Genomic DNA, 24,781 nt, shown 5'->3' with positions numbered 1-24,781 from the left:
TGTTGCTCTGACAATGCATGGTGTCTTTATGTGCGCCGTGGATGGATCTGAATGCTCTACGCAGCCCAAGGACAGCAGCACCACTGAGCAGGTGCACACTTTGTTTTTCGTCTTTCTGTTGAATAATTAGGAATCAAGAATTTAAGCTTCCTTCCTGTTTAATCAACCAGCCTTCCTTTTCATATAAGCTCACTCACTTCACACCCTATTATTCCAAACCACATTCGCTGTCATTGTCACGGTCGATCTCTATCTCATGCCATCACACACAGATATTCTTTTTTCACACAAAAAACACTGTTTCTTTATCGCACACACCATCGTAACCCGTCACGTTATGCAATCGCTCTCTCACATAAATTATCCCACTCTCTCTCATGAACTTTATTCTCTTTTCACATACGCTGTCATCCAGTCTCACATGCTCATCGCCTGATAGATACATGATGACAGAAATTCACACACGCTCCTTGACTTCACACCCCGAGAAATTAGATATTTTCAATCTCACTTACTGTTTCTCATTCTCGCCCCTTTATGGGTAGCCAAATATCTGCCAAGTAGGTACAAACTGACCTTGTTTCTATATGAAACGAATACGATTATTTTAATGTTGCCTGATATCTGCCTGACGATCCCTAAATAATACTAAGATTTGCATTTTTGTCGTTTAAGCTGATTCTATTTTGACAAACTGAATTGAGACTTCTCACTCTTGAATCCTAAAGGTCCCATTTCAGAGTTCTTAAGTGGATACAGACAACTTCTCAAGCATTTCCCTGTGGTATTTCTATTGCCACTGCTGTTGGCAAGACAGCGTTAGCAACGTGGCTACCGCTAACGGTCCGGCTACTGTCCAAAGCAAAAAAAACAACCGTAAAATTCCAAATTCTAGAATTCCAGATGTCACAGCTGTCAAAAAGGCAGAGTAAAACACCTGGCTGTATTAATAAGTTGTCAAGTTTTGTTACCTACTTTTGAAACCGTCTCAAGTCCTACTGGTAAAATGAAAAGCACATCAGACACCGAAGCGCCCTCCATAGAGTGAATGCCCGTCTGTTCGCTCTAGTTTTACCTCAGTTTCTATCACTCTCCCTCTTCACCTTCTTTGCCTCCTCCATCAGTCGGGTTCCACAGTTATTCCAGTTGTTTCGCTGTACCTTGGGATAGCATCCAGGGGGAAAAAATACCTCTTCTTCTTTTGGTTGGAAGACGCTCTTTTGTGCCGTAATTCGTTTTTACGGGAAAAATCAAGCCCAGTGGGCAGACCAAACAGTATAGTAAGGCAGATTGTCATTTTTTTTTACAGCCATTACACTGTAATCAGTAATTATTACTGAATGATAAGATAGAAATAAAACTTTTCTTTTGCCGGAACAATATTTGATATGCTTAAAGGGTTAACTGGATATTCCAGCTTCTCTTTATCATCCTCGGGTTGAAGGTCACTCATGCTCAACTACCACCTTGCTAGCAGCTAATTACATACGTGACAGTTACCTAATGCAGTCAGACTGTTTGAAAGAAACGCAGTGCTGACCTTTTTTTTTTAAAAAAGAAATACAGAGAAAAGAGACAATCCACTCAAGTTTCCTGCTCTAATGAAATGGCATTAAATTGTATGGACAGGTGCAAACATTTACTGCGCTACGTACAAAGCCAGTGGCGAGCAACTGAAAAGGTGAGGCAAATTAAAAATAATGAGCTGCGTTTGCCGTTGTCCTCAGATCACACAAACTATTGTTATTTTGAACCTTATCACATTTCAGTCCAGTAAAGTTTTAGTTCTCAGCCTCTAAACAGATCTCGTGTAACTTGAGGTCCTGCGCGATAATCTGAGAGGAAACGCTGGGTCTCATTTTAAAAAGACACAAAATGATGTATTTAAATCGCCCCGCTTCTGCACTCACTTTCCAAGCCGGCTTATTTAAGAAATTCCATTTTCTCATGTTATTAATTATTAGTTATCTGCAGAGGTGGATTTCACCCGGTCTTCTGTGTCACCCCCACATTCACCAATATAGATTACCACAAATAGAGCAGTGCACTAAATCACTTTGCAGTTTAAAACCAGGTGTTTCTGTAATACTGCTGGAATTAAGTGTGTACTGTACATAAAAGCGTATTCATGTATTCAGATATTTAATCCATCACTAGTACTAATACCATTCAGTATCTTATAGTTTTTAAAAGTCATTGAATGTTCTCACTGGTCTATCTGGATGCTTTCTGTTCGTCGGGTCAGTGATGTGTGTGTTTATGAGTCTTTGTGATACGAGTCTCCGTCTTAAGGAAGGCTCAGGGTTTGACAGGAAAAACCAGCTCCCATACTTTGTATCCAGCAAGTCAGAAAGGAGGGCCTCGTCACTCCGGAAAAGAATCTTATCCAGTTCCTCACATACTCGAGGTGCTGTCTTTTAAGATGCAGCCATTTTGTCAATCTTAATCATTTCTGCCATCACAAGCAGATGGATGGAGCTTTACCTCAGTTTGGTAGGTTTACTGTCGCTGCATACTGTTCCTGAACCTAGATACCAATTAAAATCTTGTGCTCTTCCTTGAGTTGTAAGTTGTAAGACCAGAAATTGCATTGACCATTGTTAGACTCCTGAGACGATGACTGGAGAAGCTATGCATTCATTTAGTGCCGCTAATGAAGTCAGCATTTATTACACCTACAAGTTTCGTGTGTACACATCTGTTCCTTTCCATTTGTCAGCACGTTAAATTATCCAAATTCGGTGTATTACTCAAAATACCTTTCCCCCCCGGCAAGTCTCGGCTGTTTGACGTCCTGATCTGACTGTTCATACAAGATTGACTCAGCAAATGTGTGGCACCAACGCAGAAAACTTCATTTCGATCCATCCAAGCTCATGTGCATGGTTTAGTACATTTTTAGCTGTGTTCATCAGAAATGTCTTTTTGCCAAACATTAAAAGGATGAGGTCCCCGTTTCAACAGATGTGTGGCAATGCATCCTTTTCACAAGCTCTGCGGATATTTGACCAACACGCGCAACAGTTCGACATAATATAAGTTTGACTTCTTCCTTTGATCGCCAGCAATTGCCTGAAAAAGCAGTCTGAGGACAATCCAATTACCAGAATTACTGTTGGCATTGAACATTTCTGCAAACCACAGATACACTGAAATGTAATTCTTTGTGTTGCAACTTTATGTTTGTTTAGGTTCAGTTTTTCTTTTCTGTTGTGCCGTCGCTGTGCAAAAAGCACAAAATCCACGTGGTTAGGGTTTGGAAAAGATCATTTTTGGCTGACCTGGTTGTTGTCACAGGTCGTCATGTTAAAAAGCAGCGGTCGGTGGCTTGGCTGCCTTCTCGCCCATAACGCCACCACCATCCCTTCAACCTCCCAACATGAAAGTCAGCTCATATGCATGTTGAATTGAAGAAATGCTGATTTGATTAGTATGATATGTATGAATTTGAATATATCTGTGGTTTGCAGAAATGTAAAGTTTTAACATTTTAACCCTGAGATAGAGAATTTAGTCACACAGAAAAGAAATGTCTTCTTACTAGATATTTCAGCTGTGTGGATATCTCTTTTCCCAATTTTGTCAAGTATTTTGTGATCCGGGCCCTTTTTTTTGTGATCTTTTCAACTGATTGACTGTATTTTCTGTATTTCTGAATATTTTCTTTCTTTATTATAAAAGATACCATATTGAAAGCATCATTCATAAATCAGCACACCTTTGATAGATTTTTATGAAAGAGATAATGGCACAATCTGTCTTGACCCGTTCATTCTTTCTAACAATAACACTGTGCTAAAATCTTTAATGGAGGGTTCTAAATTTAGCATTTTAACCCAGACAGCCCAAAACTATTAGTTTATGCTTGAGACAACCTGGCCACTGTGCTGCTAGGCAGCTGTCAGCGTGTGCTACAGTAATGGAAAATCCTTCATGACAAATCTGGGCCACTCCTGTCTCCAGGACAGCATTGCCAAGGGATAGCCAGCGTCGGTCACCTGAGATTTCCTCCAACCCCAACCTGTGCAACCTGAGCCCAGGCCCAGGGATTGTGTCATGGACAACGTCTCCCAGTATGCCCCACTCAGTCGGGCCGCCACAACAATGGAACAATACCGCAGAAGAGGTTGTCAGACTAAGAGGAGCTGTCACAGCAAGAGGAGATCTGACACAGATTTCTTTTTCATGTATGAGGGATCATTGCAGACATATTCAGCACTGACAAATTGTAACAAGGCCTATCTTGTAGCAGTTTCAGATGTAGCACGTAGCACGTTCCTTTGATTTTGACTGAAACTTCCTCGGCTACGGCTTTTGCTACATCAGTTTTAAAAGCATCAGACAGTCTGGTCTCATTAAAATGAATACTTTCCAGTTTTGGCTCAGTTGTCAGTATGCTTAAGGAAAACCTTTAATTGCGCTGACGGTGAGTGATGGCTCACTGTGGTTCCTAAGGGATCTGACACCTGGGTCAGCAGGGGTGTTTGCCTGTTGCCACTGTATTGTTCTGATGACCCTGACGGGGCCGGACTGTAAGGGGATAAGGGATTGGTTTGCTCTCCCTCTGAGTGGACACAGGGCTATCCATAGCCTGGGTTCTGTACAGACTGCTGAGAGGATGCAATCTGATCCACATTTGCTGGACATCAGGATCCCATAGGTGCATAAAGACAGTTTAGTTTGTTGCCTTCTGCGTTCTGTACTGTGACTTCCATAGTGACCAATCAGCTGAGGCTGAGAAGGAGATCTGAGAGGGGTGAAATTTTGATGGGATGTAAGATTTTACACAAGGCTGCTGCTTATTGTGTGAACCTTTGCTTAAGTTCGCCTTACTAGAAATGTTCCCGCTGTTCAGTTGTTGTTCACTGTCTTTATCTGTATGAAAATGACCCTGATCTCAAAAACACTGGACGCTGTGCCAAGTGTGAATAAAAACCGAATGCAGTTATGTGCAAATGAACAAGCCCACGTATTAATATCATTAATACAAGTATCACATAGCTGGGAACCTTGGCCCATACTTGTTTGTGAGCCTTTTCAAGGATGCCCCTTTCACACACAATCATAATGCAGTCACCTGTCATCAATTGTCTTATCAGTCTGTAAGCATGAAACACATGTGTCTGTGTGTATATGTGCGTGTAAATACATAGCAGCATCATATTGTGTTTGTTCTACAAGTACTGTACTGTACAGCATAATGAAGATCGCTATGTTTCTGTTTGTCTCCCAGGTAACGGCCAATGCTCTCCCGGTGAGGTGAACTCGAGAATGTTGGCGGATATGTCAACACCTAATGGACAGACAGTTCCTCAGGGTCCTAATTCCCCCAGTGGTGAGTGCTCAATCAAGAGATAACACATTTCTGCAGCCTGCCAAGAGCAACTACCCTACACACACACACACACACACACACACACACACACACACACACACAGACAGGCCTTTAAAAAAATATACTGTTCTAATTCACTAGATCATTGCTTTTTGCTCTGCCTTCATCAAATCTTTAGCACTTTCACAATAAAAGACTTCTGCGGAAGGGAGGATTACTTTATTTCCTCTGAACCTCTGGAAGGCGTTTCACATGAAATAGACAGAGGGTGTGTTAAGTTTGTGTTTGTTGAATCAAGCAGATGAACGTGGCAAACGTGAGCTGATTAGAAAACAGGTGCTCCTGATGGTTAGGCCAGTTTCTTGCGTGGTGAGTTGTCACCACTGGTATGTGAGTGTGTGTGTGATTGAGTGAATAAGGGGCAAAAACTCAAAGCACATTGGATGAAATCAGTCCACAAACAAAACTCAAAAACAAAGACAGACTTGTAATATAATCCAGTCTTGAATAAAAAATAAATAAATAATTGGAAATTACAGGCGGTTTTGTTCAGAAACGCCATATTGCAACTTGCACCATATCACGCTTGTTGTACAATATTGCACTTACTCAGAAGTGTTGCTTGGTTCCTTTCAGTCTATTGACCTGATGCCTCAGATTGCATCTAGCGATGTCACTGTGAAGCAGCAAAATAAGAAAAGGGGAAACTAAGTGAGACAGGGCAGCTAAGTGAGAAAAAGGGAAGCTTGTTTCCCACAAGTTAGATACATGGAGGCGTGCAGGGCGATGGTGTTCACAGGGAGATACTCTTCGCCGATAAGAGGTGTAGTCATTCTGGAAGTTGCCCAACGCGATTTGCTATTTGAGGTTAAGTTACACAAGAAGGGCTGCATCACATCATCTGTTGTAAATAAGCGTGAAGCGTTGTCGAATTTCACCTGAACACTTGAACTTGCCGGCTTAAACGTAAACTGTACAGCAGCTTTCCTGTCGTGAAGAGTAGAATTACGCCCTTTGGGCTCGGTTGAAAGTAACAGAATGTCTTCTTCAAATGGATGATTTGCTTTCACTCAGCCCCTCAATGTCGTACGATTTCTATGAAATATGTTACTAGTATTGTATCCAGAAGAGAGAAGGAGATGTACCAAATAAAGCATCTCAACGATTTTCATTGCTGCCTTTGTCGTTTGCAACCGTTGATTAAAAGTTTGTCCTCATCGGACCGCTCTGTGCATTCCACTCTGCCACACTGGAGAGACAGATGTAAAGATGCAAGGAGCTGAATAGCAAGGACGTTCAGGTCTGCTCCGTGTTGCCAGGATACAGCTGTCGAAGACAAGGCTCGATCAGAACGTGGGTATTGGGATAAGGGCTGCTTCTTTACAAACCGTGGCATTGGAAACATACAGTATCAGTTTAAAGAATGCGGTTGCTTTCTGGATTTTTCTCTCATCGTAGACATGTTGCCTGTTTTTCTAAATGTACTTTACGAGCCTTCGAGAGTGAAATGGATGCGGTTCTAAAGCCTGAGGGGACAGTTGATGGATGCAGTCAGATGGGAGGCTTTAGTAAAACAACCACATATGCTCGCACTGTGATTACTGCCCAGTAAATCCCAGAACAGGATCATCAGGATCAGTAAGTTTCGCCTGGATAGTGTGCAGATGGTTTCGTGCAGTGCCTCTAAAGCCCCTCGTATCCCCTTTAAACAATTAACAAAGCCAAGAGTTTGTTCATTTGTAAGATTGTACCATTTGCAGACTAATTACCTGACCTAAAGTCAAGTCCATGACAGGGGATGAAGTCGAGCTTTTACTGTAAGGGTGGGAATCACAAGCTTGTTTCAGGGGGCTGTATTAAAAAAGCCTGTGAAGCCTGCGAAATGGTTTCGATATCATTGCGTATGACAGATGTGCATAGATAGATAGATCAATAGATATAACCCTAACCCTATACAGGTCTTGTTTAAGCATTTCCTCATTTATCCTTAACTGTCATCTCATGGTGTTGCGCAGAACAAAAGAATTACATGTCAATTACCTTACCCGGCAGAGACTTTGGTTGAATTTTTTTCAAACGTCTTCTTTCTGGCAGGTTGAACTGTGTACAGTTGTAAAATTCAAGTGATTACCAGGACGCGGCTGCACGTGAATGAAACTAGGTGTAGCTGGGTTCTGCTGCGTGGTAATTGCCATCGTCTGTGTCATTATTTTTGCCTGCAAGTACTACTAATTGCTGGTGACTGATAACTAGAGACTGCAGGTGGTGAATAGTTTCCCGCCACAACCACCCACACTCACACACACACACCCACACCTCCCATACACACAGACACACACGATTATACACTCTTTTGCCCTTGTCATCCAGCCAATCTCCCACTGCTTGTCAGGTGTAAGCTACAGGGCCTCTGACACTCCCTTTCTCTCCAGGGACAGCCAGGAACCAGACCAGCCTGTTTCTCTTTCTCTCCCTCTTTCCGTCTTTTCAGTGTGTCAGTCCATCCTAAAGCTGCTTGTGATGTATTATTTTGCACATCTGTCACACTTAAGTGTTCATTGCAGATCGACCTTTTGTACTTTCGGCCAATCCAGTCCATCCTGACAGCTCATCTAATACCTTTATATTTTAAGTCATGCATCGCGGGGCCACCCTAGGCTGCATAGTTGCTATAGAGAGTGTTGTATGGTAGAAGTATGTTTAGGGCACTCCCATATAACCTGCATTTTGTGAATGTGACCGTGAAGATTTACATCTCAGGATTGCCGTTGTTTTCGTTTTACAGAACTGACAATTAAGCAAGAAGAGGAAACAGCGGAGGAGGCCGACAACAGAAGCCCAGCACTTGAAGAAATAAGCCAAACAGGGGAGGACGAAGGAGCACTGGAGGAATCCATGACTGGCAGCCCGAACAATGTACAGGATGGATTATCTGGACCAAATGTGACAGCCGACGCCGACAACCAAAGTCGGCAACCAAACGGTACCGATGAGTATATTTCTAAATGCCATTTAAAGCGTGTGATGCCTCAAAGAGGCCGTTTGCTATAATTGACGCAATTATTTCACAAACATCTTAACGCATTAACAGTGTCTTCTAATGATTGAAATCAGGGCGGTGTGTACGTTTCCCACTCTTCAGAGAGAGTCAGACATCATTTGTTTTCCTCAACAGTGGGTGTGGAGTGCTCGCTGGTTTTTTTTGTGCGTTTGCTGAAAGACAATAGCTCAGACTTGGAATTATTATCAGGGAAAAAATATCCTTGGAATCCCCCGCAACCTGTTTCCAACTGACGCCACGACTGCTCAGGTTGTCACAGCATTAGGATCGTGTTTCTCTTTTCCAACTGGCAGCAGATCAAAAGATTTACCATTAGAACAGAGGATAGTAGCTGCGAGTCGCTGTAAAATCAGAGGTGTGCAGAACAGCATTGTTCCGAGTTAAAGTCCACCATTCACTCGGTGCACGAGAGGCAGACACGCTCGCACAATCCCATTCATTACTCCAGAGAATATTTCATTTAGTTTGAAAAAACACACACAAGTAAACGGAGTAAAGTCGCTTTTTCAGTGTCGATTTGTGAGAAGACGTTCAATTAGTTTGGATGTTTTGAATTGATTCAATTCAGTTTAGTTAGAGTGCCATCAGTTTAATTTCATTTAAAACAATCCAACTTTTCTCCTTTTTTTTTCCATTTGTGTAACACAGGGCAGTTCACTTTACTTAAGGCCAATTCATCTCCAAATGCTGGCGTACACAACTACTCTACCGCAGCTGATACAAAAAAACATTCTGTTTCCACATTGTTAGAGATAAATGAAAGGGCTGATTAAGGTAAATGGAGATTGGATTGAACAGTTTTCTTTTTCTTTTTATAATTGCCATTAGTAATCACAGAAGTAGTTCAAGGATTCATGTGTTATTTGAGGACAATTTGATAGGCTTTCTGTGGTATTTAACTTGTACAATAAAAAGCAGCTATCAGTGGTTAGCACTTCATGCACACGGGGAGACAAAGTCAGCTGTCAGTTATGAAAAAAGAAAAGCTAAATGAGTTCAGTTAGAGACAAAAAAAAAAAATGTCTGCAGTGTTCTTGAAACTTTCTAAAAACATCTCCCACAATGAGTGCGGTATTGACTTCCTGTGCCTGCCTCTATCAGGCGACAGGCCGTTCCAGTGCAACCAGTGTGGCGTCTCCTTCACCCAGAAGGGAAACCTGCTGCGACACATCAAGCTGCACACAGGCGAAAAACCCTTCAAATGCCCCTTCTGCAGCTACGCCTGCCGGCGGCGTGATGCCCTCACCGGCCATTTGCGCACTCATGCTGGTAAGACTCCTCCTCACCCTCTTCTCTTTTTACTCATCCACTTCTGTTACCCAGAAGAGACATGCCTTTCATCAGAAGTGCTTCAAAGATCTGGGGAAAAAGGAAACCCATGCCATTGAGTATATTTGTTTTTAAGAGACTCAATATTTAGAGATACAATATTTGGGACAGACCCTTGTGTAAAATTTTGTATTTTGTTTTTTCCCAATATTGTGCTTTTGTTGCATGTCCACGCTCTCTCCCACTGTGAGTGTATGTACCTTATCATTGCAGTTTGCCTCTCACATAATGTAGGAAAAACATACTTTGTTCCTTTTATAATCAGTGATCTCAGGACTAAAATGTACCTTCATAAAGCCAGAACATTTTGCATCAGGAGGAATCTTAGAGGCCCCTGTCTTGTTCAACATAATGCCAGGCTTTGTGATCAATGTAATTATATATTTTTTTTTTTTTCATTTTTAAATCTCAAAAGGCTTTCTAAGTGCCTCTTCAGTGTTCTCATCAGATATTTCTCTTTCTTCTAAAGCTTTGTGTGACTAATGAAAAGCTAGCAGAAGTACGGTAGCCACAGTAGCCAAACCATACGGTTGGTGACTCTGTTCTGTATCGCTGTTGGATAGACATGTTTCTTTTTCTGTACGTGAGTGTTATAGACAGCGCTGTGAGTGTTTTGTGGTTAGGCACCAAGGACATGCTGTTCCTTAGTTGCTTGACTGGCTCAGGAGGAAACTATCTGTCTGTTGAGAAACGCATGGGGAGCGCTGGCTGCGTCTCTCAACTGTAACCCACTTTCCTATCAGAGAGGATGTGCTCGCCCCTTTTTTTGCTCCTTTGAGATCAAGGTCAGACAATACCGTCATTTCTGCCTGTGATGCCCCCACAGGGGTTACTCATACACGGTTCTCTGTTTAGATACAGGCAACGTGTGTGTTTGGGTGTGAGGCCATGTGTTTGTGTACAGTTTTTTGAGCGTTTGCATGTCTCTGATCTCTGTCTCAGTTGCTTCTTTAATTAGTTTCTTACTTGTCTTATCTCCACATCTGTCCTGCACTATCAGTGATGGCCAGTTTCCTACTTTCACTTCCTTCATTGTTCAACTGATTTTGTTTGTCGCATACCCAACCCCCTTTTTTCCCTTGCAAAATCATAATTTGTACGTTACACCTGGCCATTTAGTTGGAAATATGAGGATTCTGTTGCAGACACACGGGGACTCTCTTCTCAGTTTCTGGATGCTGCAGACCTGACAGCTCTGGCCTGGTGCCTTGCCAGGAAGAACAGGTGTAGCCAAAAAGAGGGAAATGCAGCATTGACAGAGAGGTCAGGCGAGGAAAAACGTGAGACAAGAGTGAGAAATAGTCAAGAGTGTTAGAACAAAGGCGTGTTGAATTGGGACTGATATTCCCAAGGCTTGGTAAAATGTTTTAATTATCCATTGAGGCACAGGATAATGCAGGCAAGGCAATTCTTGAGAGGTGAAGGATTTCACATTTTGTACGACAGATGATTTAAATTCAAGCAAGTTCCCGTTTATTAGCCAAATGCAATCAGTCAAGTGAGTCTGAGTGCACAGTGTGGATCATTTACATGACTAAGAATAGCGGCTGAAAGGTGGATTCTTCAGGTCCATCCAACATCTGCACAAGGTCGCGTGTGGGTGGTTATATAAATACGAAAAAGTAATGAAGTCTGTGTTGTGTGTGTGTGTGTGTGCGTGCGCTTGAGAGAGTGTGTGGACGTGAGCCTCAAAGAACGAGGCAGCGCTTCTCGATTGAATAATGCCTACTCCACTGTTTTACTTTCACGGCTGGAACGCGACGAAGAAAAATGATTTCCATGATGACGTTTTCGTTCAGAAGTCGCACTCTTTCACTACCCAGAATGAATATTACTGCAATGACCCTGCAGACACACCCACTCACTTAAATAATACTGAAACCTTTTGTTATTAGCCACCACTTTTCCTACTCAGAAAAAAGATGATAATGAATCCTAGTTTCGAGTTCTGCCAATACAGTGTCATTCATAGACCACAAGAGTACTGAATGACACATAAAGCAGAAAAAAGCTGTTATCATTCCACATGATGACTGCTGATGCAAGATTGGCCATGCTATTCTGTAACGCTCACATAAATCATACAAGTAGGCAAGGAAAGAAAAGCATTTACTGATAAAAAAAATATCCAGTTCTGAGTAACTGAGATACTTTATTAAAAAAAAGAAGAGAAAAAGAAACTAAACATCCCTTTCGGTGGGAGAAAAGCACTTAGGTTCACGTGTGAACTGTCACCTATGTTTCAATGTGTGTGTGCGTGTGTGTATGTGTGTTACAACCTCCACGCCTCAGACTGAAACGTGTTTGGTTTCTCTGTTCTCACAGTGACAAGAGCACAGGATCATCACATCTTCTTCTAGTAATAGCTGTCACCATTATGCCAGTGAACGTCTTACTACACCGCGTTGCTAATGATGGTGTCTGGGTCACATCAGTGTGCTGGTGTGGCCTCAGGTTCACTCACCGAGTCGCTTTATGAGTCATTACATTAGTTTTGAGAATGTCTGCCTGCGTAGGATTTTCTCTTTAATACAGTATGTCGCAATTACGTTTATACACATTTTTGACTCAACTTCTGCCTCAGTGTGGAAACAGCTCATGTACATTCCATCACACGAAGGTGGTGACCAGTGATGGCACGTAACTAGCTGCGTCTACTCAAGAACTGTATTTAAGTGCAGTTCTGAGGTAACTGTACGTAATACTACAGTGTCTACATTTTCTGCTACTTTTCACTTCCACTCCACTACATTTTGGAAGGTAATATTGTACTTTTTACTCCACTACATTTATTTACTTTGCATATTACATTATGCATCAGAGTGAAGTAGCACATTTTTAAGTACATTTGTTGCTCAAAAAATACTTTTGATACTTAAACTGGCAAGAGAAGAGTTTTTTGCTTCAACGTACTGTTATGAATTAAATTCTGATTGCATAATGTAATGGATATAGAATAATTAAACCACCTGTGTTTGCATTGGTTTCCTATAAACCTTGCTGTAACTGTACAGCTTTGCCCCGTACAGTAGATAAAAACATGATAAAGTGCCCTCTGATCATGATTTCCTGTGTGCTGGTGGCCCATTGCATACAATTGGCGCCCTATTAATTTTTGTCACCCCTGAAGTACAACTTTTGGTTACTTTTTACTTTTGGGTGACACCAGTAGGGCTGGGGAAAAATATAAAGTTGGCTGAACCAACTGGAAGATGAAACATTGTCTAGATGTGACAACGTGGTGGCTGTGGGTCAGGAGCTCCGCTAATCGTTAGGTCTGCATGCATGTTGAAGTATCCTCGGGCAAGATACTGAACCCCAAACTGCTCCCAATGGCTCTTCCATTCAGTGTGTGGGTGTGTGTGAAGGGCTGAGTGTAGAAATATCGCAGATTGATTTTAATAGGAAGCTCCTGATGAGCGGGTCGGCACCTTACAGAGCAGCCACACGCATCAGTGTGTGAATGTGAGTATGAATGGTTGAATGCAGCAAGTAGGTCAATTTGCCATTCAGTGGACATACAACATGTGTACCTTTAATGGCAGGCTACGTCTTGACCTTGTGAAGAGTGTAAGCAAAGACAATGGAAGTAAATTAATCTGTTTATTTAAATTATTAATCATTACAATTAAGGTATGTTTTTAAAAGTAGCAAACTTTGAAAAAAAATAAATCAAACAGAAATCAAAATGTATGAATGCATGGACTGATAATCATTTTAGAATTCCCACCCCTAGAAAACAGTGACCTAAACAACTATCGGCCCATATCTACTCTAAGCTTTCGTGTATTTCTGAATCCGTGAATCACTGGTAAACTCATACCTACGCGTGTTCCAGGTGGAAATTAACTTATCTCAACCGCAGCAGTCACACTAGGATGTTGGATGGATGTAGGCTAGATGGGCGGATGGCTTGACCGAGATAGATGTAAAAGATGTGCCTTCATCTTTCCACTTGTCTTGGTAGGAAGAAATCGAATAAAATAGAAATGACACAATGAATCACACTCCACCTCCATAGCAGTTTAACTTTGGAGTTTGTTTCCTACCGCCACCATGGGATGCGACTATTCACTCATGCTGTGCCCCTGCAGCAGTGGGAGTTTTGCTGTATGTTTCAGAGACCAAAGCGTTTTGAAAGGCAGACTTCATGCAACTATCTGTGTCGCCCACAGCTTCTTCTTAGTGTCTGGCAACAGTTGTGTGGAATCCTCACACTAGTAGTGGAACATCCATGATCTCAGAGGCTGGTTTGTTTGTACTACCGACTGTTCACAGTATTTACTACTGCGCACCGCCTGTAACGCTGCAGCAGGTTGCATTATCTCATTGGACACTACCCACTCTTTCTGTCTGCGCAGCAGTGAATGAAGTTAATATTCTCTCTCTCTCGAACGTCTTCACTTTTAGTCGGCAAGCCACACAAGTGCAACTATTGTGGGCGGAGCTACAAGCAGCGGACTTCTCTAGAGGAACACAAAGAGCGCTGCCATAGTTACCTGCAGGGCATCGGCTTGGATCCGACCGCCAACACTGGCCCTTACACAGGTAAATGGTTTTACTCAAACTGAAACTGCGAATATGAAGGTGGCATAATGTGTAATGGTGACTGTAATACAGTAAAGTTGGATCTCGCAGGGGGGAAAAAATTAGCAAAGTTTCATTCTGAATGATCAATTTATTAAAGCACAATTAATATAATTGGTGCAGTCAGAAAGGAATATTTTTAAATGACAAGTAAAATAAAAGCATCCACGACTATGTTAATTCTGTACAGAATGTTTTCTGGCTTTTTATTTATTTATTATTTCTTTTATTATTTTTATTCATCTGTTAATAAATTGTATAATAACTAACAGTAAATGTATAGTCACTTAAATGCTTCGAAAGGTCATTTATTTATTCATTCAGTCTCTCCAGACAATGGGGTAACACAATAAAAATAATAAAAATGAATTAAGGCTGAAATAATCACAAATAATAACAATAATAATGATAAACTTTATTGACGAAACACTTTTCAAAACAAAGGTTGAAACGAGATTAAAACATATTGACTGGGGCAAATCAAATGACAAACAATAGGATGAATGCTAACAATGAAACAGGCAACACATGGTGGCAATGAGATGGCGTGCTAGATTTAATAAAAGGCTTTTGTGAAAAGATTGAAGTGATTTAAAAGAAGTCTCTGACTCTGCAAGCCTCAGATTTGCAGAAACACAGAAAACAAACAGCATTTCCTGTGGGATTCGGAGGCTTTATGGGGTATGGCAGAACTGAGGTTGGATGTTTAAATTAAAGACCATAATCAAAATAAATGATCCAGAAAGCAGAATTCTCATTTTAGTTTAATTTGCACATTTTAAGAAAAGTGATCTGTTCGATTTACCAGTCTCTCCCTCCCCCTTCTCAAACTGTCCAGGTGAGGTTCCTGCAGAGCCGAGGCCCATGGCAGAGGCCAACACCATGGCTACGTTTGAACGGCCACCTGTTATTGAAAGGCTGCAAAACAACGTGGGCAAGAGGAAGAGCACCACGCCCCAGAAATTTGTGGGTAGGTATCTTAAAAACGGCCAAGTCCACGGCTTTGTCTACTTTAGTCACTGTCCTTGAAGAGCAGCATTATATAATCTGATTACATTTGAACTCTTCCATTTTCTTTTTGTGTGTCAGTGGTTGAGGGTGATTTGTTCTGTTGTCTTCTACACTGATGGATTAACATGCAAATCATATATGGTGACTGGCTTTGACCTCAGCTCATGCAGCATTTCAGTGGATTTTGTTGTGAAAGAAGTGCATTACTTGTCCAAGCAGACAGTAATTTAGGCTTAACAACAGCTTTGCAGGACCTTCATTAAATTGTCATCACGTAATACTAATATCATTTTATGCTGATAGCATTTTAAAGTTATTAACGTGCCTAATTGTTTTTCTGTGCTTGTCGCTCTGAGTTTTTCCTTTCCCTTGCCGTGGCGCATCATACAGTATTATATTATAACACACAATAGCCCTGCCCTAGTTACAAGCACAGATTCTTTCTCTGAATTTGGTTTTATTTGCCACACTATTAGAAAAAAAAGAGATTGAGCAAAGCTAGAGCAAAGCTGTTGACTGAGAGGCAAGGAAGTGTTTTTCACTCTGTGGTTAGGTACACCTGTAACTTTGCCATTGCTCTTATCGAGAGAAAACAGCTCACCGCATCCCTGTTCTGGAGGGGTTAAACAGTGCAGTAGATGGATGGGGCTTTCCACCTCATTAGATGCGTACATGCAGAACATCGAGTACAAAATAACAGAAGCCAAAAAAACAAGCCCTGAAATATCAGCGAGATATAAGTTTGTGAAGTCAAGTCGTGCTCATATTTGTACAGATTGTTCTTCTCTTTTGTTCGTAGCTACAAGCAAGAGTGTCGCCCTCCACGTCTGCTACTGCCTCTACATTTACTATGTTTTGTGTCTTGCATTTTGAAATTGTTAAATCAAGGAACTTCCATGCAGTCATAGTGTGACTCTGTTTCATGCAGGTGAAAAGATGTTACGGTACAGCTACCCTGATGTTAGCTATGAGATGGGCCTTAAGTATGAGAAGCAGGCAGAACTGTTGCCGGCCCACATGATGGACCAGGCCATCAGCAATGCCATCACATACCTGGGGTCGGACAGCATTCGGCCCATGCTTCACCATCCAGGTCCCCCTCTCTCCATGGCCGAGATGATGCCCATCAACCCCCTCTTCCACCATGTCCTGCCATTGGGCCACAGAACAGAGCGTCCAGGAAACTGTGACACGCTGCCACCTCAGCACCATGACCACCCGGGCCATCCCACCACAAACGGCCCGAGTGCTTTAAGCAGGCTTGGCAAGCCGCCCCACAAAGCGCAAGAGGAATCTCCTAACCACAGCGGACTCGACTCAGCTGACTCAGCTCGCAGTAGCCCTCAAGAGAGGCAGGGCTACCACGGGAGCAACCCCCCTCCCGGCCTCAGGTCTCGAGCCAGTCCGGCTGTGATGTATTCAGGTGAGCGGGTAACAGAAGCGTCACCCAAAAGTGGGGCAGGAATGGGGACTGGGACGATGCGGGCGGCCACAGATAGGCCTGCGAGCCACGAAGGGGTGAGGGTGTTTGGACGAGAGGGCCAGGAGTTGCGGGCCTTCCAGTGCGAGCACTGTCGGGTGCTCTTCCTGGACCATGTCATGTACACCATCCACATGGGCTGCCACGGATACAGAGATCCGCTGGAGTGCAACATCTGCGGTCACCGCAGCAGAGACCGCTACGAGTTCTCCTCTCACATAGTCCGCGGTGAACACACCTTCCATTGAGAGGATGGGTAGGAATTAAGGGAAAGGCAAAGAAGGGAAAGGAGCAATAGCCTGATATCCGTCCTTATCCCCTGACCTCTGAGACTGCACAGTTGAATGGCACTGTAGACAAGTGTAGCACAATCATAGCATAGACTTCTTTTTAAGCTACTTATTGTGAATCTGAAAAGTTGAACAATCATATGAAGGTATGGGCCAAAGACACATTTTCTACACATTAAATTAAGGTTAATGTAGAGGAAGGAAGGTAAGTCGTTTTGTTTTTTCTCTTAATGTTCATGAAATGTATAACAGAGCAGCTGTCAGACGACTTTGACAATTTTTTTTTTCATTTGAGTCTTACAGGGTAATGTCCCCTTTTGTGCTTGTCCTGTCATCACGCTTTTGTCACCAAAACATTTTTTCACTCTTAAGAAGGAACGAGATAGAAGAACATGTTCCTGTCTTGTGGCCTCAACCCACTAGATACAGTTTATTGAAAGAAACGATGTGAGTGCAACCAGATAGGATGTTAAAATGTACGACAGTGGTGAAGACTTCAGGTCGTCTCTAACACTTCATTTCCACCTGGTATTTAAATGGAATCTCTAATGGTTAACAATCGATCATAACTTAACACTGAGACCTGATCTTTGTCCTCGTGAGCAGAGCCTCCTAATCAGTGATTTCAGGTAGCAGCAAATTAGTCCCAGACTCCCTTAAAAAAATCATTGATTTTACTGAGTTGTTGAGTTAAGGGAAAGTTTAGACACCTTGACAACATCATCTGTGACAAATTCTTAGATATTTGTGCCAGCTTGTAAATTCGGCAAACGTAGTGCATTAACTTATCCATTTCTTTGTGTTAAAAACATTGTGTTATTTTGTCCCAATGTGTTGCATTCCTAGTGTGTAGGTAGGTCACAATTCTGTTGAATAAAGCATCAGTTGAAGCTTTCATGGCGCAGAATAGACATGTAATCAGTAGAGGCGTGTCTCTTTCTGCCTCCTCACTTGCCCATTCTCTAATTTTAATCAAGTTTTATACAAAGTAAAAACTAAATCTGCATCAATGCATTGTTGAGTATGTATTCAGCAGGTTGTATGGATCGTGTTTACGCCGACCTATGATCCAAACACTATGCAAAGCCACACTACCTCCAGATGTAGTCAGGCAGATCCAATTGCATTAAAATGCATTTGTCCTCATCCGGATAACACATCCAGGTACAGATCACATTTTGATACCAGGTTTAAATTGGGTATAATTAAAAAAAAATTTTAAAAGCCATGCTACCATTCATGAATACTTAGCAGTACGGTATTGCACATATACCATGGCATGTCACGAAGGATCAAAGGATTTTTTTCTGTCTTTTGTTTTTTATGACATTGCAATGGCCCAGTATGCTCATTGTTTTTCCCATGAACAATGGCGTAATACAAACAATGGTATGGTCATCTGGTGTTCCAGCTGCAAGCAACGTGGTGTCCCTTTGGGCTTGATTGCCAGCGGTGTGGTATTTTCTAAATGTGTCGATCTACAGCTACAGAAATTTGAATAGCTGTGCCATCATTTTGACAGTATTTGTAATGTTAGTCAGTAATGCTGCGTATAACTGCATAAATGATTTTGCAAACATAAATTACTATATTAACTACAAGATTGTAGTGATTTAAAAAAAAAAAAAAAACATTTGAAAATACATAAGACTTTACTGTTTGCCCACAATAATGGATACAACAAACACAATTTTATTCCATTAGTCCCAGAAATAGAAGTTAAGACAACTGGCTTAAAATGTTATCTATTTATTAAATAAGAGTAGCAAATCAAAGTGTTTGTATACACAAATAAAAACAAGATTTACAGATGTAGCCTATATCACAACTTGTACACAATTTGTGATAATCACATGCATTATCTTTTCCACAAATATTAAGAAAAACATGTTACAAATTGCATTTAAAATTGTTACTGTTTGTATCAATACCTCATCTGTGAAGTTGGTGAAGTCCAAGACCAAGCTAAAGCTAATGCTAACTCTCAAAAAAGGCTATATCGCTGGCTGATTACAGAAAGCTACCTCTTAACCAATTTGTAGGATTCGGCTGAGCCTTCATTAATTCACTTGGGCTGTTATCAAGATGTATAGTCGGGCTATTTTTTCAGCCTTTGTTGCGCTGCAGTAATAGCCCAGCTATTCTTGTAGCCAAAAGTAGCATTTCTAGCTAGCAAACCATGGATGGTAAGTTTATATTTGGTATTACCACGCATGTTTTCACCATCAATCACTTAGTTTTTACTTACACCACCGTTGTTTTTCCACTTATCGGTGGCTGGTAAAGCACTTGTGCCTCACTACTCGCACAAAAAAGACCACCAACTTCCTGTTGAGCTGAAACAGCTCAAACAATTTTGAAAAGGTATTATTGAATAAAGCTATTTGACATTTAAGACACTGACGCATACTGTATGCCATATTTTAAAACATTTAGCAAAAAAATGCATGCATTCCTCATGAAACGTTGAAAAGCAGATTTAACATTGTGTAAATATATAAAAAGAACAAAGATTACACATATTTTGACATTAATATCTACATGAAACATTTCTAAGGCAAATGTTCTGAGGTCAAAGTTTTACATTTATGTTTGGACATTAACAGATGATTATAAAGTCAAATGATAAATATACACTTCTTAAAATCTTAGCCTCTATCTCATGAAACTGAATTTGCTGCTTGTATTTTGACTCATTTCTCGAAATAGTAATCAGCATCTATTCATTTTGTTTTTACAAGGTAAAACGATTGATCATGAAGCAGAAATTACAAAGCAAAACAAGGAAGTAACAAAAGGTGTAGGTTCCTGTCAGCTCTGTGACCTTTAAAAAGTTAAACTGTTATCATATTTTCTTTACTAGGCTGCCAAGCTGGTTGTTTCCCTGGTTACTCTCATGAAAACTACAAATACTGGTGGCTCGTGGGTCATGTTGCTTGCAGTTTGAGCACACAGTTTCCTAAACTTTGAGCATCATAGTTTGTTTTAAACTAGCAGACTTACAAATTAAGACCATAAAATGACAGAGGATGGCAAGTGTTTCCAATTGAGGTGACTTCAGATGATTAAACTGAAAGTATAATGCATGACGCTTTATTTTAATGTATACCAAAGGGATGCAGGAGGCGAAAGACACAGCATGGGTTGCTTTTCTCTGATGTACTTCACTTTATGCTTTAGGCCCATCTTTTTGATCCAACCCACTTTGTGATCAAGGCTGGGTGGCTGTCTGTGTGTATATAGTATAGTAAGTGTTGTACTTTTTTTCCAATGCTTTTAGTGTGGGGTTTTTCTAGCTCGGCAACATGCTTACATGTCTGGCTCCTCTTTCATCCTTTTTGAATGTCATGACAAATACAGGGAAAAACATCACAGCATCACTGCACAAATACCTCTTTGTGAGGTGTCCTTGGCATCTTAAAATGTCGTGTAGTGCAGCTTTAATTGCGAATGAACACTTAAAAATTACTCCCTTTTGAAACAGACTGGATTTTTGATGTGTACGGTGGGCGTTTGTCATGTTTATTTCCTACCGTAGTGTTATTGTAGGAATCAGACTGCTCATTCTCTGCGCCTCACTAACACCATCTCAAGCACACACACACACACACTAATGTCTTTCGCGCTTCCTCTCTCCCGTAATGTCGCCACATTCTTGTGTGACCTTGTGCAGAGGGGATGCAGAACGAGACAGCTTGAGCAAGAGGAAAAGTGAGAGTATGAGTGTGGCTAACACGTTGTACTGCTCTGAAGGCACTTGTCAAAACTGTAGCGTTCCACATCACCTCTGTAAACATGCTCAGACATAATAGCTCATGTATGCAAAATGGAAATGGCGAGTAGGAGATAAGCCACTTTCCAAATCTCTTGTCCATCGTGCACAGTATGTTGAAGAATAACAGATTTCGGTCAATAAAGGTTGTCGCAGCTCTTTCCTGGTTACCGTCTCTCTGAAAAGACTCAGATAAGACTGTGCTTTGTACAGTTGGCCATGCACTTTATGTCCATGCCCTGACTAAGGCAGCATTTTTTTCCCCCCTAGCTGTTATATTAAAGTGTCGGTAGAGTGGAAAAGATTAATTGACAGAACAAAGGTTAGTCTTTCCTCTGAAAGAACAATCTTGGAGACGCACATTGTACAAGCAGGTTTTACAGTGCTGTCTTATGAACATGTTCTTTTTTGTTGTAATAGTACTTACAAACAGTTTGGCATTACTAGTTTGACACTGGTCCGCATAAACAGATTATTCTCTAAGGTTAAACTCAGTGATATACTCCTCTATGTTAAATGTCTACTTGTTATCAAAAGGCAGCTTTTTCTCTGTTTACATGTTGCTTCTCTTATGCGCAACTGGTGCCCAGCTAGCATAAAAACTTACTGTCTGTAAAGTATTGGCACTGGAAATTGTTTACACCTTGCAGCTGTGATATTGACTCTATACATTCCTCTATTATATTATTCTTGTATATATTCATTATCTGAAGCCTTATCTGTAAAGACAGGGGTCCTCCTACAACAACATGTCCTTTTATTGATCCCATCATCAAATGTAAGTTAAAGGGGCACTATGTAGTTTTTGGAGAAGAAATTCAAACTCATAATTTTAATACTTGAAATATTAATGAAGCAATTATTCAAACTCAGAAATATTTATTTTTTCCAAAAGTGAATAAACAAGAGTAAAATAAAGTCCCGAAAACACTGTTTGAAGCTAGAAAGGTGGCAGGGTCCGCCAAATATAAACAAAGTTAAACAGTATGAAACTGTTGAGTTTGTTTATTTAGTTTGTTTGGGCGTAAGAAATCAGTCTCTTCTGATTAAAACTTCTTTCCCAAAACTACACAGTGAACCTTTAACGCTACCCTGATTTTTATTTTGTTTAATCCCCTTCAGAAGGAATACAAACAGACAGACCAGAACTAAATCAAATTGAAACGGGCACAATATGGCAGGATGTTCACTTTCTTACTTTTAATTTGTTCTCCTGGTTATATTTGGTCAGACTTTATGGGCACAAACTTGGTTTTCTCTCTGTGTCATGGTAATGTTGTAATGAGGACAGCCTTACTTGTACACAAATTCTTTAAATGAAGCAGCCATATGAGCAAAATAAGGAGGAAAAAAAAAAAAGGTCCTCCGTCAGCCCTCCTTGTGAGCGAGGAGTCTACTTGAAAATCTAAATCACTGCTATTGTTTCAGATCGCGGGGATGTTTTTGTAAATTTTGAAAATGCGTGTGCTAAATGTCTATTTTTCTGCTGAAATGTTAATGCAACTAGTTTTGTGAACCTTTGTGTGTTTTTTAAGTTGAAAAATGTTTACAGAAAATGTAAAAGACTGGGTTCAGGTGAAATGTATTTTTTAAGAATTAATATATGAAAGGTGTATATTTTGGCACTGAATATTGAAATTATCCAGAAAAGTGTGCCGATTGATCATCTCTGACATTGATAACAACTTTCTGATGTGAGGGCTCTCAGGTATTTGCGTAGGTTGTGTATTTTTATGTCCTAAAGTATGTGATTTATTTATCAAAAGGACGCACATTGATCGAATTCCTTTGGTAATTTCTCATGACATATATCAGTCCAACACTGAATGTGGTGAAGGAAGTTGGCGGACTGTTCAGCCCTGTTTTTCGACATCAGTGACATTACATGAAGACACACTGCTGTGAAGAATACAATGTATATTTTTAAGGCATGGGTTTCTCTCTATTAAAGAAGTGGATTTGACTGCCTTGACTTTTTTGTGAATTTTGACAAAGGAAGTCATTGTTATATAGTTTCCTTCAAAACGCACACAATATATTTCATGCAGCTGAATGATTTTATTGTGAATAAAAAAAAATGGAAGTGCTTGAATGTCGCAAAAACATGCAAACTGAAAAAGGATTAAACGTGTCTGGAGAGGTGAGTAGACCACTTATGTGTGGTTTTGCTACTGTTTGATTTGAGTCTTTGTGTTATAAGCCCGAGTAGAATTTAAATTATGTTATTCATGGTTCTGCACAGTAAAGACAGACATCCAGTCTTGAACGGATTGAATAATCAGGTGTCACTAGTGTCTCTGTAAACTCAGGATATTTGAATTCCCAAAGTGTTTTATTTGAATGACAGTCTTTTATCAGAAAATGTGTTCCTGTTAGCGCAGCCCTGGTTATATTTTATTAAATCCTCAACACAGTCTGTCTCTCTGCTGTTCAGTTCAAATTCACCAGCTGCTCTGCACAATCATAAAAAATAACACAATGTGTGAAGTCTATTTTGGGGCGAATTTTTTCATTTAAACTATAATAGGCCAATTTCCTGGACATTAATTATGGAAAAGAAAAGGTAATTATAGCGAGACAATTAAGTCCCACTTGTGAAGTGCCGGGGTTACACCGACAGTGTAACAGTTTGCCGACAGAGCGAGCTGGTGTTATTTTATTTAAGGTCAGATTACAATCAGTCATGTGGTCCACTGCTGACATGAAGCAGAACAATAGTCAGCAATCAAATTTCACATTTTGAATACATTTACATATCATTTTAATATATAATATATGATATATATCGTTTAATATTTTATGGGCGAAATGTATCACTGACTTCGAAAAACAATGACTCATTTATTGCCAAAGAAATGAAAATAAATAAACAAAACAAAATGTCAGAAACAGGCAGCTCCAGTTCTAGCACAGTGGCACACAGTTCTTTACTATTTTGAAAAATCCTCTGTCTCGACATAAAGAACAACTTCTAGAAATAGTGTCAGTGCTTTGCCTTAGTTTGCCATGTAATGACTGGTGGTTGTTCCTCCCCAGTCTTTGTCTAAGAACAGGTGGGCGCTGAAGCCTGTTGAAGCCTCTAAATGTCAGAGCAGCCTTCTTCACCCCCTTACTTCTTTAATCTGTGTATTGCGTGCACACACACACACACACACACTTATCCACACAGCAAACACACACAAAATCAAAGCTGCATGAAGGCGGTAGCAAAACTGAAAAGTGTAAAGCCTGAACAGACCCCAAACTGTATCTTTTCATCTTGTGATTCTTCTATTTACCTGCTTGTCAGTTGATTGTTTGTTCTCTTCTAGATTATATCTCTGTTTGACTCATGCATGTGCTTTAAACGCAGGAGTGACACACCTGCCCTCACTGTCTGGCAGAAAGCCTTCTCGCAAACATTCCTCTCATTACGGGAAAAAAGAGGGAACTAAAAAAAAGGGGGTATTGCTTTCATTTTGATCCAACATTAAATGATCAATTAGTAAAATATTACCATTATTTTAGTTTAAAACTGTAAAGAGACAACAGTGTTGATGTCAAAGATGCCTTTCTATTGTGCTGCAGAGATATCTCCTGTTGTTAGCATGCTAACCAGCTAGCCCCGGCCAGCACTGTCTCGTAACACCACTATTTAGTACAAGCGGCAATAGTCTGACAGCCTCTGTAGTTTCAGCTGGGAGAAGTATAAAAGCAGCAGATTTTGCTACTCGGTGAACAAATTGTAAGTAAACACAAATAAACTCACAACATGTCAAGAAAGGAGGTATTTTTTTCCACATATCTCCCTTTATAAATAGAGAAATACAACCGTACAACAACTGAATCCAAGTTTCTCTCTTTTACTGAGTTAACTCATCGTAAAACACACTTAATTCCAACTTGACATAAAATAAATTAAACTCAACACTAACCG

At 40.6% G+C, this 24,781-nt stretch overlaps 1 protein-coding gene across 1 annotated transcript in view; it reads left to right on the top strand.

Moving 5' to 3' along the window:
- Positions 1-22,828, top strand: part of ikzf2 (IKAROS family zinc finger 2) — a 28,676-nt gene extending 5,848 nt beyond the window's left edge. Inside the window, exons 4-9 of the mRNA XM_084362711.1 lie at positions 5,234-5,335; positions 8,121-8,318; positions 9,498-9,665; positions 14,136-14,273; positions 15,151-15,282; positions 16,252-22,828. Of these exons, the coding sequence (XP_084218837.1) occupies positions 5,234-5,335; positions 8,121-8,318; positions 9,498-9,665; positions 14,136-14,273; positions 15,151-15,282; positions 16,252-17,051 (1,538 nt within the window). The 3' untranslated portion in view covers positions 17,052-22,828. The remainder of the gene's footprint in view (positions 1-5,233; positions 5,336-8,120; positions 8,319-9,497; positions 9,666-14,135; positions 14,274-15,150; positions 15,283-16,251) is intronic.
- The last annotated feature ends 1,953 nt before the right edge of the window (positions 22,829-24,781 follow it).

Source organism: Pagrus pagrus (genome assembly GCF_965226575.1).
Source record: "Pagrus pagrus genome assembly, chromosome: 9".
Lineage (NCBI taxonomy): Eukaryota > Metazoa > Chordata > Actinopteri > Spariformes > Sparidae > Pagrus > Pagrus pagrus.
This window is presented reverse-complemented; position numbering and strand designations above follow the sequence as displayed.